We start from the raw sequence: 15,465 nt of genomic DNA, 5'->3' as shown, positions 1-15,465 counted from the left end.
AAGTGCACCAAAGAATGTTTTGTAGAAATGTGCCGCAATTTTACACAGTTTAAGTCAGTTGTCTTTCTATTTTCGTCAAAATCATGTTGGAAGTATTTCCCACCATATACCAAATTTGCAGACATGGTACATCTCTATTTACAGTGTTTCTGTTTCCCATGCTTTATATATATTTTTTTAACAAATTCTATCTTACATTCTGTTTTTCGATATCTGTTACCTGAAATGAATTTTATTATCTTCTCTGAATTGTATGATCTTCTTCTCAATTTACATTTCATAATATTTATCAGAACATGAATGCTTAGGTTCTGGTCAAACAAAATTTAAACATGAGCACTTTAATGTATGACTTTATGAAAATAGCAATTATTGAGTTAGTAAAATAATAACACTTAACTTTTAAAAGTAATGGTCCATCAAAGTTATTTATTTTTTTAAATTCGTTGATTTATTTCAACATGATTTTGCAAATTTCTTTCAAACATTGTTCATTAGATGCAGGAAAATGTTTGTTATTGATTGAGCTAAAAAAAATTATTAGAATTTCTTTGGATTTTTTTCATATATTATTGTTACCAGAGTCAGATCAAGCCTTCGGGGGGCCCGGGACAATCTATCTCAAGGGGGCCCCTATGAATGATTTTTTTTCTCATATGCCGTCCCAGCGAAACATATGAAGAAACAGGAAACGAGTTCGGTATATTTCCAGATTTTCCGGTTTTATACGGGTATTATCCAATATTCAATTGTGAAATTGAAGAAAATTGCGCGGCTCAGAAAGCCAAAAATCTTTGAAGAAAGCCCAGTGTTTGCCAGATTTATTCCCATTACTTGCACAACCCAACATTAAACTGGAGTTGAGTTAAATATTTTTTTTTATTATATTGCATTGTCAACAATTATGTCTGGTGTCTCCAAACAATAATTGTTAAAACGTATAAATGTTGCATAAGAGTTAATCTATCTTAAAAGTCTGATCAAAGCTAAAAATCATACCTACAGCTCATTAACTTTCAAATTTGCTTATCAAATTCGCAATGCATTGTTTGGTAACAGTGATACGCACGGAATAAAAAATAAATGTTTTAAAAGACTGATCCTATCCTTTTGGCCGATACACCATGCTGAGAAGTGATCCCAAACTTTTGGTCGATAACTTGAGCAATTATTTTATTTAGGTACAATGCAAACTTTTTGCACTAATATTTTATTAAGTTTGATTAGAGTGAAACTCGAATTCTCAAATTTTGTACACCCTTCTTTGAGATGATCGGGACTGAATTTTAAGTATGATTTTTTGAAAATTTTTGAATTTTAAGCTTAGTGTTGGGATATTCTAATAAAACATAAATCTCCAGGTATTATTAGACCAAAATGTCACTAACCTTTCCAACTTTGATATGGTGCCATTTCTTAGTAATTATATTTTCACTAAATTTTCTCACAATGTTTTTTTCCTTGAAGATTAGAGATGTACCGGATACCCAATATTGTCCTTTTCAACTATTTTGCCAAACGAATATTCGGCCAAATATTCTATTGAGTTTTTAATGAAAAAAAAAAAACGATTATTCCAATGCGATCTACAGTGAAAGATAAGCGGATACACCTTAGATGTTTTGCTGAAACCATTATTTAGTTTTTAATGATTGTGTAGCTTTTACAACATTACTTTGAATATTTTATAAGTTATCCTAAGTCTTTTGAAAAATTTTGTCTGTAGTTGATATTCGGCCTGTTATTCTATTCGACCGAATACTTGGCTCAACTATTCGGATCTGAGGAAAAAAGCTTAAAAACGAGATTCACCAATACTTATTTAGAGGATGTTGGTCACCCGATACATAGACAAATCGAGTAACGTTGCCGGGTCCTGGCTATACATGGGAATTCTCTTTCTGAGTTTCTCATGAATAGTTAGCTAGTGTCAGATGGCGGCAACGTTACACGATTTGTCTATGTATCGTGTGACCAACATCTTTTAAACAAGTGGTCGTGAATCTCGTTTTTAAGCTTTTTTCCTCCTATTTAAGCTTTTTTTGCCTTGAGAGCATAGGAGATGAAAGCTCAAATCTGAAGAAAAAAGCTTAAATCTGTCATAAAAGGGGAAATCTGAGGGGAAATCTGAGAGATGTGCTCCATACGGCTTGAATAGCGTTGCCGCCGCCTGGCTAGTGCCTAAAATTTCAACACCTATTTTCTTTTTGTGATGGTCCCATAGGCCCATTTGGGTCCTTCCTCCACCCCATAAGCTTCTTTAGAAGTGGGAGGGACATTTTATCGTTTGGATATTTAAATTTAACAATTATTTTGTTTTTCCGTACGACTTTTTCGTCTTAGACCCGCGTATGTTCATCACCGTACAATTTCATATCTGATTTTTTTCAGATCTTCATCACTTTTATATGATCCTTTTAAGGATTGGTCCTTTTATCAATTTTTTTAACATAGTATCCTATAGTATCCATAGTATCCATAGTATCCATAGTCCTTTTATCAAATAGTCTGTTTTATGTGTTGTATTGTTAGTTTCTTAAAGGTGCTTATATTCACACTGTCTTTGATTCTCGGCGGTAAATTGTTGAACATTTTCAATCCGTTGTAGAAAAGAGAGCGTTTGCTAATCTCTTTTTTAGTGTTGGGCAAATGGCGGCAACGTTACACAATTTGTCTATGTATCGTGTGACCAACATCTTTTAAATAAATGGTCGTGAATCTCGTTTTTAAGCTTTTTTTCCTCAGATTTAAGCTTTTTTTTTGTCTTGAGAGCATAGGAGATGAAAGCTCAAATCTGAAGAAAAAAGCTTAAATCTGTCAAAAAAGGGGAAATCTGAGAGATGTGCTCCATACGGTTTGAATAGCATTGCCGCCGCCTGGTGTTGGGCAGTCTGAAATCTTGTGCTCTTCTGGTATTGTATCTGTGTATGTCGATTCCGTACTGCAGACAGGCGGCGGCAACGCTATTCAAACCGTATGGAGCACATCTCTCAGATTTCCCCTCAGATTTCCCCTTTTTTGACAGATTTAAGCTTTTTTCTTCAGATTTGAGCTTTCATCTCCTATGCTCTCAAGGCAAAAAAGCTTAAATCTGAGGGAAAAAAGCTTAAAAACGAGATTCACGACCACTTATTTAAAAGATGTTGGTCACACGATACATAGACAAATCGTGTAACGTTGCCGCCATCTGACTGCAGGCCTTCCATCAAATAAGATGGTAACTTTCCATTTTTCATTTTGTATATAAAAATTAAGGCGTTAGATGCTATCCTTTGTTTAACTGATAACCATTGAAGAATATCCAGCATTAAAACACTAGGAGTGTATCGATTACAACGTATTACTACTCGCATTATTTTATTTTGTATTCTTTGCAGTCGATTTGTTTGTGTATCAGATGCATTGAGCAATATTGTAGCGCAATAGTCGAAGTGTGGCATTATAACAGATTTAACATAAATTATTTTTGACAAGAAAGTTATGCATTGGCTAATTCGGCAGAGTATACCACGGCGATTTTCTTAATTGTATAATCGATATGGGCTATGAAATTAAGCTTTTCATCGACTTGTATTCCCAAATATTTGACTTGGCGCACTTTTTCGATGGCACAACCATCAATGAACAAATCTGGACAAACTCCAATCTTACGATTACCAATAACCATCCAGTTGGTTTTGTTTATATTTAGACATTATTTTCTACGTTCCAGAAATTCTGCGATATTTTCCAAATCGGCATTTGCCTCTTGAATGACGAGCTCTAAGTCATTACCATTCCAGTAGGAGACGGAATCACCAGCAAACAGTTTAAGACGACCATATCGTAGGCAGTCTTTCATATCATTAATATACAATAAGAATAACAAGGGACCCAGGACACTTCCTTGTGGGACACCTAGATTATTTTCTCGAAATTTCGAATAAGATGAACCATATTTTTTTCTTTGCATTCGTCTATTTAAGAAGTCCTTAAAACAGTTTAGAGCCGTTCCGTTGATACCTATTCTTTCCAATAGTTCTACCAGCTTTAGCCGATCAATTGTTTCAAAAGCTCTCTTGAAGTCCAGAAATACTGCAACTGTGTAACTACCGTTTTCCATATTGATCTTCCAATTTCAAAGTATCAAATTTACTGCGGACTCCGTTAAGTGCTGCTTTCCAGATTGCTCGTCGATCAATATTCCTTCTGACTCAATAAAAAGTAGAAATTGCTTTTTAACTGAGTTCAAGCACCTTTTCTTTTATTTCCAACATGTTTATCGGTCGATATAATTTAGCATCTCTCGCATTTTTCTCTTTCTGAATAGGAATAACCTATCAAGCTTTCTCCTATTGGCGCACTAATGCCTGTCTATCCACCTTTCTTTCAAATTTCTATAAATAAATTCCCTCTAGTTTTCATTCCACCGCACATGCCATTAAAATTATAATATTTAAAATCACCGAGAAAAATCAACCGAAAATCGAGAAGATAAAATTATAATCATAAAAATTACAGCGATTAAAATCATATAATAATTCACATTATTCTTTATGCTCGGCGGCTCATGATTGTATAGATAATATGTGATTAAAAATTCAGCTTTTAATCAGTTTGTTCTCCCAAATATTTGACCTGACGCACGTTTTTAATGGCACAACCATCAATTATTAATTCTGGACTCACTCTGATTTTGCGATTAAGTACCTATTTCTAGGCAGCTGGTTCTATCAAGATTCAGAAATGTTTTTAAAACTCCGAAAATATTTCTTGTCCTAGATCATTGTCACTCCAGCAGGAGACTGAATCATCGACAGGCAATTTGAGACGATCATAACGTATACAGTCGATTGTTTCCATGTAGAAGGAACTATTCTCAGTTCTAGATTAGTATTTAGAATTTTATGTCAACTGATTTGTTAGGACCGGTAGAGTATCTGTAAAAATTTTCAAAGAAACTTTGTCGATACCGGCCCTGGGTTTCATATTTTTCACGATTTCGTCAAACTCTTGACAATTTATTGTTTCAAATGAACTGAAACTTCTGCCATCGCAGGTTATTTGATCCACAAAGACGTTAGTACTTGCCGGAATGCTGCTGAGGATTACCATGACACTGTTAGCAAAGAAATCATTTAAATTTTCTGAAGTTTCAAATTCTTCCGTGATTCCAGTCAAACGAGATCGAATCTTTATAAGCTTCTGTTTTTTTTTATAATGATTTCTGATAGGTAGTTTGCTTCCACATAACATATACAATTGCAATGTTAATACCGTCACTAGAAACGACGTATTTTGTGTTTGTGTATCCTATCAATACATCTCAATAGAATAAGATCAACTTAAAACTTTCCTTAATTTCGTGTAAATTGTATGACTGATCAATGATTAATAAACCATCTTCAATAATACTCTATGGAGCCACAATTTCTTACATTGTTAATTTTCTTACCAATCCTGAGAGAATCTAGTCACAAACTTTTTTTTAAATGTTAGCAAAAATATGTTCAAGCGATATTTCGAATCATCTATATAAGGAGACCATATTTATGCGTTTTAAATTGGTTTTATTCAAAACAATATTTAAAGAAAATTTAAGGAAAAAATCCTCTTTTATAAAACTTAAATAAGATGAACAGTAGCATCATGGCCAGAACAATTCTCGTTCAAAATTTCATGAAAAAAAATCCTGGAAAAACCTTATTTGTTTTTGAAACTCGGTTGAAAAATAGCGGAGTTATTCTATAATGGATTCAGAAACATCCAAATGGCGCGCCCTCTACTCATTCTGCTTAATGAGTATCTTTTCCTTATAACAATCGAACTGCTTTTTCTGATCTTTATCATATTTGAAACTCTAATAATCATATTTTGATGATCTGTCAAGAAAAATTTGTGCAAAATATTTCGTGCTTACAGATAGGAATTTGTAATAATCATTAAAGAACAGGATTCAAGAGACTGTTACTTTTTTCCAAGTGTTAACCATGCTTCGGTACTTACCCAAAATAGATTCGAAAACGGTCGGAGGTGTTTCGATACTGTGACGTTTAGGTTCTTGTCTATCAATCACTAATACTACTCGAGATCCAGAAAGGGGAGGGAGGTGGGGGTTGTTGATTGCATTAAGAATGAAAAAGGGTGATTTCTTTGCTAATTAATGTGTTCGGTTGCGTACAACATTGAAATATATTTTTGTTTTTATTTTTGCAAAATTGTTATTTTACATTCTTTGTAAATGAATAAAATGAGTGACTTTGTTCAGGATAAATAAAATTGGTACAAAATATAACAAATATTTTACAATTAAACTGGGTAAATTTATTTAAATAATTTTGAAACATTTTTTTTGTCATAATAAATTTGTCTATATTTACATTCACCGCTGCTTCTTCGATTGACTGCTGTTTTTTGTTATGTAAAAATATACCCTTAGCTACCGGGAAAAGTATCGACGTGGGAAAATTTGTACAAAAATTGCAGCTAGGTTGTAGTGGTATTTGTGGAGCATAACACTTCCGGTTTTGGTCAATCCCAGCGACTGACCACGAGGGAATGCACAACCGGAAGCTGCTGGCGGTATAAGGAGGAATAAAAATGGTGCGTCGTCTGTGCGCGTGGCTTCAAATTGCTTTGAATTTCAGAGGTGCTGCCTTACTCACGCTTCTCGTTTGCTTTCGTCGTGTTCTTGCTGTTGTTGTTGCTCGGCCGCAGAAGCCACGGTTTCGGATTCAGCGGAGGAGGGTTCGGACTTTGTCTCTGGAGCCACCTCCATCAGGCTGTTCATCGTCGCTTCCGGCGTGGGCGGACAGTTCGGTTCGTTGTCCAGTATCCGTTCGATTTCAGGCTCTGGTGAAGAGGTTTTTAAGCTATCAATTGAATGGGTCGGGGTGCTAGTTTCGTTACCTTCCAAGTTGAGAATCTCGATGGTGCCATCTTCTGAGGACGTGATTCGGGTTGTCATTTCTGAAGCGCAGTCCACGATGCCGGTTTCCGCATCTCGGATGAGATCTTCCGTTTCTTTCATGATGTCATCGGCCATTTTATCGGCATCCTCGCCGAAACTTTGAGCCTTTTTAAGGATATTGTTTTTGATGTTTTCCAGATTTTCGTCCACGCCGGAGGAAGAGTTGTCTTTGAGTGGAATTATTTGATAGTCCGTACCGTCTTTGTCGTGGCCGTTGATTTGTGGATGACCATCGTCGTTGGAATCCGAACCGTCTTTGGTGGATTTTTTGCCGAGAACACCTTCGATTTCATGAGTGACGTTTTGGACGGCTTCCTTCACTTGCTCGCCAACACCTGTGAACAAGATAATAAAAAATGGTTTTTGTATTAGTTTCATTATTTTAGATATAAATACAGTGAGGGGCAAAATAAAGTGTCCAAATTATTTTTTTTCTATTTCTTTTATTTTTCTGGTTAAAATTCAACGAAAACACATCGTAATCATTTTTTAAATATTGTTTATTATGTTCTTTCCAATTTTTGTTAATGTTGCGCTGGTAAAAAAAAGTTTTTTCGATAGAAAAAAAAAACAGTTAATATTCCAAAAAAAAAAACAGGGGCAAAATAAAGTGTCCAGATCGGTACAGCTTCAAATTGATTCAAACTGAAGGCAAACAAGAACGATTTAATAATGGGTATGGCCTCCTTCGGCCTTCAACACCTCCTCCAAGTGCTTTGGTATACTTTCAACAAGGTTGTGCAAGTGTTGTGGGTCGAGTTCCTCCCACGCATGCTCCATGGCATCAAAAAAAAAAATTAATTTTTAACACTATCCTTATCAATCAGAGCATCGAGGATGGCCCACAGATTTTCGATGGGGTTCAGATCAGGACTTTGTGGGGGTCTTTCAAGGGGTTTGATGCGGCAGGAACGGGAAAATGACTTCATCACATTGGCCGTATGCTTCGGATCGTTATTCTGCTGTAAAACGAAGCGCTCTTCGAGGCCCGTCTTGATGAGGGATACCTCGAAGTTTTCCCGCAGGATATTGGAATATGACTCAGCTGTCATGATTCCGTCAATTTTCACCAAATTATCCATCCCACCCCAAGAAAAACACCCCCACACCATCACGTTACCTCCTCCGTGCTTGACTGTTCCTTGGATATGGGGATCTTGGAGCTCATCACCCGACTTGCGCCACATATGATCCCGCTTCTTCCGGTTGAATAGCTCGAATTTGGATTCGTCGGCCAACATCAATGTTTTCCAGTACTCGAGCCGTATATCGACGTGTTCTTTGACGAACTTGAGCCGCTTAGCCTTGTTTACCTGGCTGATGAAAGGCCTTCTCACTGCGATCTTTCTATGGTACCCCTTTGCATGGATGCGGCGACGGACAGTACAACGCAATACCGAAAATTGGAGCTCTCCCTGTATCTGCCGGATCGTTATTATTGCGTTTTTCTTCACTTCAAGAATGATTTTCTTGTCCGTTCTGGCATCTGTCTTGGGCTTCAGTCCTCTTCCTGGGCGATCCATCTCCGATCCGAACGTTTTCATCTTCTTCATGATTTTTGATACCGCTGTCTTGCTGATTTCGTAGTGCTTGGCCACTTCCCGGTGCGTTTGACCGTTATTCACATCACGAACAACCAGTTTCCGGATGGACAACGGAATGGAACCAGAAATTTATGCGTTCTCTATATTTTACAACTTATTCGAATTTAGACACCTGTTTGAATACTCCGGAGCCAAGCCAGTTGTTTATGAAACGTCAAAATACACAAAACAAACAAATTCGAGGGGCCTCGCGATGGAATCTTATCGAAATTATATTGATTTTTGAGTTGGACACTTTATTTTGCCCGTTTTTTTTTTGGAATATTAATTGTTTTTTTTTTTCTATCAGAAAAACTTTCTTTTTTTACCAGCACAACATTAACAAAAATTGAAAAGAACATAATAAACAATATTTTAAAAATGATTACGATGTGTTTTCGGTGAATTGAAACCACAAGAATAAAAGAAATGATAAAAAAAATATTTGGACACTTTATTTTGCCCCTCACTGTATATGATACTAGCTGATTTACCCGGACTTGCTCGGGTTCACATGAAATATAAATAAAAATGAGTCGATTGATTTTTAGAAATGTTGGAAGCTTTATATTGATCATTTTAAGAAATTTGGCCCATGTGCGATCACATCAGTTTCGTAAGTCTTTTTATAGTTAAGATTATTCACTGTGTTTATCGTTTTTAAATTTTTTAGGAAAAGCTTATAGTTTTGAGGTTTTAAGCAATAGAAATTCAAAATAATATTCTTTCCCTTTCCCTATCACGCAAAACAAACCTACCAGTTTTAAGGAAGCTAGAATAGATTTGGCTTTAAATTGTTTATCTTTAAATGATTTTTTTTATCTTTCTAATCCCCCATCTAATGAAAATCTCTTTTGGAGATAATTCCACTTTTCAAGATGGATGATTTCCCTGTACAATGGTATATTCACGTTTTATTTACTACGAAATTTCTAGAAACACTTCCGAACGTTGTTGAACGATGTTTAAGACTCATTTTGCATGTTTGTATGTGTACTTTTTTTGCTGTCTAATTTAACCCTGTTCTGTTCTGGACTTGTTCTTAAATGTTGAAAGTTTCACTAAAAAATTTCAGAAGTTATTGAAAACAAATCATCTCTGAACCGAAATTACCATTTTAATGTCATGGGAAAGGTCTTATTTGAGTTCTATTTAAATTTTTCTACATATTCTCGGACACAATCATCCCATTTATTATTGTGAAGAGTTATCAATGTTAAAATTCTTAGATAACATTTGTTTGAATTCGCAATACTAAATGGTTTTCTCAAAATTGGATGGTAGAACTGAACACATTGATAACCAAAAATAAATCAAAATTTATAAATAAGTTAATGAAATAGAATTGTATAAAACTTAAAACCCCAGATTCAATTATCAAATCAATTTTCTAATCCCCCGACAGCTATCAAAGCGTTGAAATTGTAGCCTTCAACATATAACTCTGAATCTGCAAAAAAAAAAAATTCTATGAGTAATTCTGAAAATATGAAAATGGTTTATTTATTTCATTTCATTTATTTCATTGCCAAACATTGTAGGCTACATATATAATAACTTAATGCTAGTGATTGCAATTTTCAAATAATTTTTATAATAATGATTTTTCTTTACATTTATTAAGTCAGGATCTTCGGTGCCTGTTACCGTAAAAACCTTTTTTCAGCTGCTGTTTTGACAAAGTAAAGTCTATGTTCTCATAATGTTTATTTTAACTATACATTAAACAATTCATTGGACTATATTTTCCATAATCAGTTCGAGTAGGGGTTATAATGAAAAGATTTCTTGTTCCTAAATGACGGCACGGACAATAAATGTTTAATTGATTTAGAAAATAAGCAAACTGAACGCGCTGATTAATTATGTCGTTCACGAAACAGATTGCAGCGAACTCTCTTCTTACACTTAATGTTTATATGTTTATAAGCAGGCAACGTGATTCATAGCTCTGAGACTATCCTAAATTTCGTAAAGCGAATAGAACAATTGGTTTCTGGACTGATTCCAAACAGCTTTTTTGTGAAATTTGAAAAGGCGACCAAACAACGTTACAATACTCAAGAATGGATCTAACATAAGCTGTGTACAATGTTTTTATTGTGTATGGGTTTTATAAATGCTAGCATACTGTTCGATTTCTGAATTATCGAGTTATAGTGATCTACATAGATAAGTTTTGAGTCCAATAAAACTCCAAGATCTCTAATCTTGTTGACTCTCTCTACAGGATCATCTCCCAATTTGACAACTTCATATGACTGACATTTTCTGCCTGACTGACTGACAGCTGGAGTTTATGAAAATCTGTTCATTAGTTTTTCAGCATTTAGTCTAAATAGTTATTCAGCTGAGGAAGTCAATTCTCTGTTCAGTTCACCGTATATTCTTGTAGACTCTCAAGGCCCCCAAGGCCAGCAGCGGTAGGGAGCACTTTGAAAACCACTACAGTTCTAGTCAATATATTTCTAACAGGGTAATTGTATTTTTCAATCCTAAATCAAAGCTCATTATTGCTATCAAATACCTCGTACTGGTACCACGTGCTTTAATCAGTAGAAGAATAAAAAACACCCGCCAAAATTTCCTTTTTCAAATTTTTAATTCTGAGCAAGCTTTGATTTGCTGTCCAGTGCACATGAACTGCTGGATGGTTGCTGCTAATGTCCAGCCCATGGTGATGGTGAAAACAACCCGCCAAGAAAAAAAAAATTGGTTGATAAAATGGGTGCCATGACTTTTGATTTGTGGGAATAAAAACGAAAGTTGTATGGGAGGGTCTCTTTTCTTAGGTGGGAGGGTCTCAGAACTATTACTAAAACCTTACCCTGGTCCGAATACATCTCTGTACCAAATTTCAGGCTGATCGGTTAAGTGGTGTCGATTTGTATAAGGTGCTTACAAACAAACATATATAGTCCAACTCATCTTTATATTAGAAGATCGTTATCGTAATATTTCTATTTGGGGCATGTGATATAACTCAGTTGGCAAGTCAGTTGCTTCCTGAGCTGATGTCCATGAGTTCGAGCCTAAGAGTAAATAAACATCGAACACAGTAGTACAGGATAAGTTTTTCAATGACTGTCCGCCAACAGTATCGTTGATATAACTCGTGAATGAAATAAAGATGTTAAAACGACTATAATCGAAACAAAAAAAGTTATAGTTCTACAAAAATAAAATATTTTGTAAAGTATTTTGGAGATTAAATAAAAAATACATGTAAAGAAACTAGATCTTAATTCCCATTGAATGAAGCTTGAATTCATCTGTTGAGAAAAGGCCCCAAAGGCTCAAATTCCGCTTGAATTTAGACTTCAATATATGTTTCTTCAAGTTTTATTAGCAATGCTATTCTTGGAGACCGAATGTTAGAAAATAAAGACAATGTTACTTGAATTTTTTTGCAATAAGTGTAAAAACGAAAATATAGATTTCTTTAAACTAAGTCACATGAAAAAATATTTGAAACACGATCAAAATCATAAATTTTTGAGTATGACAGCAACAACAAGTTAAAAAGCAACAGGAAAAAAAATGAACATATTTGCATACTTTCTCCAATTACCCACCTATAAACAATATATCAGTAAAATCATCATCTTCAGCGAAAAAGTTTTGTTAACGTTTATTTAACACAATTTTTGGCATTAAGGAATTTGAGGGTAAAAAACCAAAACTTTGAGCGTTTTGAGACATCCCTAAATCAAATCCGATTGAGCTGAAATTTTGTACAGGTCAGTTATTTCCCAAGCAACCAAAAGTCACATATTAACTTGAATAAAGGCATTGAAAGTTACATATTGGCTGACAAAGAGAATCAACTGCCCAATTCCCTTCAGTGAACTCTATGTAATCATTAATGAACTTGAAAGTTGCAAAAGTGATTAATATGTACGTTGTATGTGACTTGTTTTGCCCAATTCCCATTAGTGAACTATATGTGCTCATTAACGAACTTGAAAGCTGCAAAAGTGATCTATACGTACGTTATACGGGACTTAAGTCACATAAAAGGCACAAAAGTGCCCAATACGGGATTTGGTAAGTCACATAAAGGGCACAAAAGTGCTCAAACGGGATTTGATAAGTCACAAAAAGTGCATTGATGTGCTATCAAAATCAAATCACCTCTTCAAGTTTTAGTTTCAGTTAGAACAACATCAAGACGTGGTCTCGTGGTAGCGTGTTCGATTCTCACCACGAAGGTCGGGGTACGATCCCCAAGCCGGGCAAGTTTTCTTTTTCAATAAGTAATTTTGTACATGAGTGACCATTCTGATGCGATATATGTAGGAAATTTAGGAATGAAGCAATTGAACAATTTGTCGAGTTTGAAATCCGGCGCGTGACATCACGGCGGCACCGGTTCAGAACACAGTAAATAATCAAGAGAAGATGATATGAACCGAAGCCAACGGTTCAGTTGAAATAGGAAGAAATTTTTTTGCTCATTTTGCGATTTTTTGGAAGCTGAATAAAGAGGCCGCTGGAAGCTGAATAGAAGATCATTAAACTTGTTTTGGAACTTGAAAGTATCAATAAGAACTTAAATTTTGAGCTGCATAGAACGTACTTCATATGAATGATGGGGCTGAGTAAGCGTTTTTGTACCTGTTTTATGAGACTTTTGGTTGCTTGGGTTGGCTTCCCGAGCAACCAAAAGTTCGAATATCCCTTAAGAAACGAACTAATAAATAAGTTCATATATAGCTGTACAAAAGTTTTGTGGAAATTTTTTGCTGTTCAAAATGTTTTTTCGAAGTCCATGGAACTTCATTATTTATCAAGTTCAGCCAATACTAAAAAAAAACTCTAAAATACTGTTTTAATTTCTGTTTTTTTTTCTTTTTGATAGGAGTTTAACTCTTCCCAAGTAACAATTTTAGCTTTATTATGGTCAGCAAAATATCGTTTGGACTATCTCATTAATCTTCATAAAAAGCTAAAGCGCATTCTATAACATCACCTGGACTCTAATAAAGCCAAAATCAGGCTATTTGGCCCTACCCTAGAAACGTCATCAAGACATATAATTGTTGGTCATAAATGTTGGTCGCCAAAGCTTTTAAAAAGCTATTATAAAACATGCTAGAATTTTTTGTTTTTTTCGGTTCTGTCAGTTCTCGGAGTTTTTTTTTTATTTTTTCCAGCAACCATAATGGTTGATGAATGATGATTGCATTATTCAGATATGATTTGGTAAAATTAATAGCTAAAAATCCAATGTTTTAACCATATATTGAGCTTCTTTTCTACTGCCAGTCAAGATTTTAGGTAAAATGTATATGAAATAGTATCTTAAAATAAATGCGCCTCGTCAAATCTGATGGTCAATCATGATGGAATTCATGGAAAAAGGCCTGAAAAAATATTTTTCAATGCTTGCATTGTGAATCCATCAACATGGCGTCATTTTGTGCCCTTCGATTTTGCAACCAACATGGCGTGAGTCAATTCATAGTTTTATTATGGTTTAATGATGACCCCAAAAAAAGCTACGATTTGACGTTTCTCTCGCAAGCCAACCAATTACACGCTTAGGATGAGTTCCTCATTTCTGAGTTGTTAATCATTAGTACAGTAAATGAGGACAGACTTTTTTAATAAATAGGGATTGGTTGTGAATGACCCGTGGAATAAATCATGAGTTGAAGTCAAATTTCGTTGTCTGACGCCATCTTGAAATCCAAGATGGGGGCTTCTGCTGAACTTTAAAATGTTGTAAATGACTTTAAATCGCATGAAACCCCAACAATATGGGTATTGAGTGAAAGGGCTTAACGAGTAGAAGTCGAATTTCGCTTTGAGACGCCATTTTGAAATTCAAGATGGCGGCATCCGCTCATCTTTTAATGCTGTAAATGACAAAAAGTCGCATTAAACCACCTCTATACGGGTATTAGGTGAACGGGCTAAACTAGAAGAAGTCGATTTTTTTTCTTTCCGACGCCATCTTGAAATCCAAGATGGTGGGTTCCGATAAACTTTGAAATGCTGGTAATCACTGGAAATCGCATGAAAGACCCACAATATTGGTATTTGGAGAAAGGGCTAAACTAGAAGTCGTATTTTGCTATCGGACGTCATCTTGAAATCCAAGATGGCGGCTTCCACTGAACTTTAAAATTCTGTTAATCACTGAAAATCACATGAAACTCCCCCAATATGGATATAAATTGAAAAGGATCAACGAGTAGAATACAAATTTCGATATCAGGCGTCATCTTGAAATCCAAGATGGCGGCTTCCACTAAACATTAAAATGATTGAAATCACTGAAAGTCACTTGAAATTCCCACAATATGGTCATTGGCTAAAATGGATTAACCAGTTTAAGAGGAATTTCTCTATCAGACGCCATCTTGAAATCCAAGATGGTGACTTTCGCTGAACCTTAAAATGCAGGATTAACTAAAAATTGCATGAAACCCCCACAATATGGGTATTGGCTAAAGGGCTTAACTAGAAAAGTAAAATTTCGCAATCAAGTGCATCTCGAAATCCAAGATGGCGGCTTCCACTGAATTTGAAAATGTTGTTAATTACTAAAAATAGCATGAAGCTCCTACAATATGGGTATTGGGTTAAAGGGCCAAACGAGTAGAAGTCGAAGTTTGCTATCAAACGCCATCTTGAATTGGGGTATTGGGTGAAAGGGCAACACTTAAAGCATTTCAGAGAAACGCGAAATAAGATATTCGACTTCTATCGTTTAGCCTTATTATCGAATACAATATATTTTGGGGGTTTCATACCTTTTTCATTCATTTACAGTATTTTTGAGTTCTGCTGAAGCCACCATCTTGGATTTCAATATAGCGCCAAAAAGCAAAAATTAACTTCTTATAGCTTATCCCAATTCAAAAATATCCATATTTTGAAGGTTTCATGCGATATTCAATGATTTATAGCATTTTAAAAGTTTAT

General features: G+C 35.1%; 1 protein-coding gene across 2 annotated transcripts in view; it reads right to left on the bottom strand.

Annotated features, from left to right (window-relative positions):
• Nucleotides 1–6,244: 6,244 nt before the first annotated feature.
• Nucleotides 6,245–15,465, bottom strand: part of LOC129754711 (uncharacterized) — a 60,699-nt gene continuing 51,478 nt past the window's right edge. The window contains exons 3-4 of one of the 2 annotated variants that reach the window (XM_055750923.1): nucleotides 6,889–7,284; nucleotides 6,245–6,831 (exon numbers count right to left, since the gene is read on the bottom strand). In XM_055750923.1, the coding sequence (XP_055606898.1) occupies nucleotides 6,641–6,831; nucleotides 6,889–7,284 (587 nt within the window). In that variant the 3' untranslated portion in view covers nucleotides 6,245–6,640. Of the gene's footprint in view, nucleotides 7,285–15,465 lie in introns of both variants that reach the window. The other variant, XM_055750922.1, reaches the window with a different exon arrangement.

Source organism: Uranotaenia lowii, chromosome 3, assembly GCF_029784155.1.
Source record: "Uranotaenia lowii strain MFRU-FL chromosome 3, ASM2978415v1, whole genome shotgun sequence".
Taxonomy (NCBI): Eukaryota; Metazoa; Arthropoda; class Insecta; order Diptera; family Culicidae; genus Uranotaenia; species Uranotaenia lowii.
Note: the sequence above shows the minus strand (reverse complement) of the source record. Positions and strands in the feature narration are given on the sequence as shown.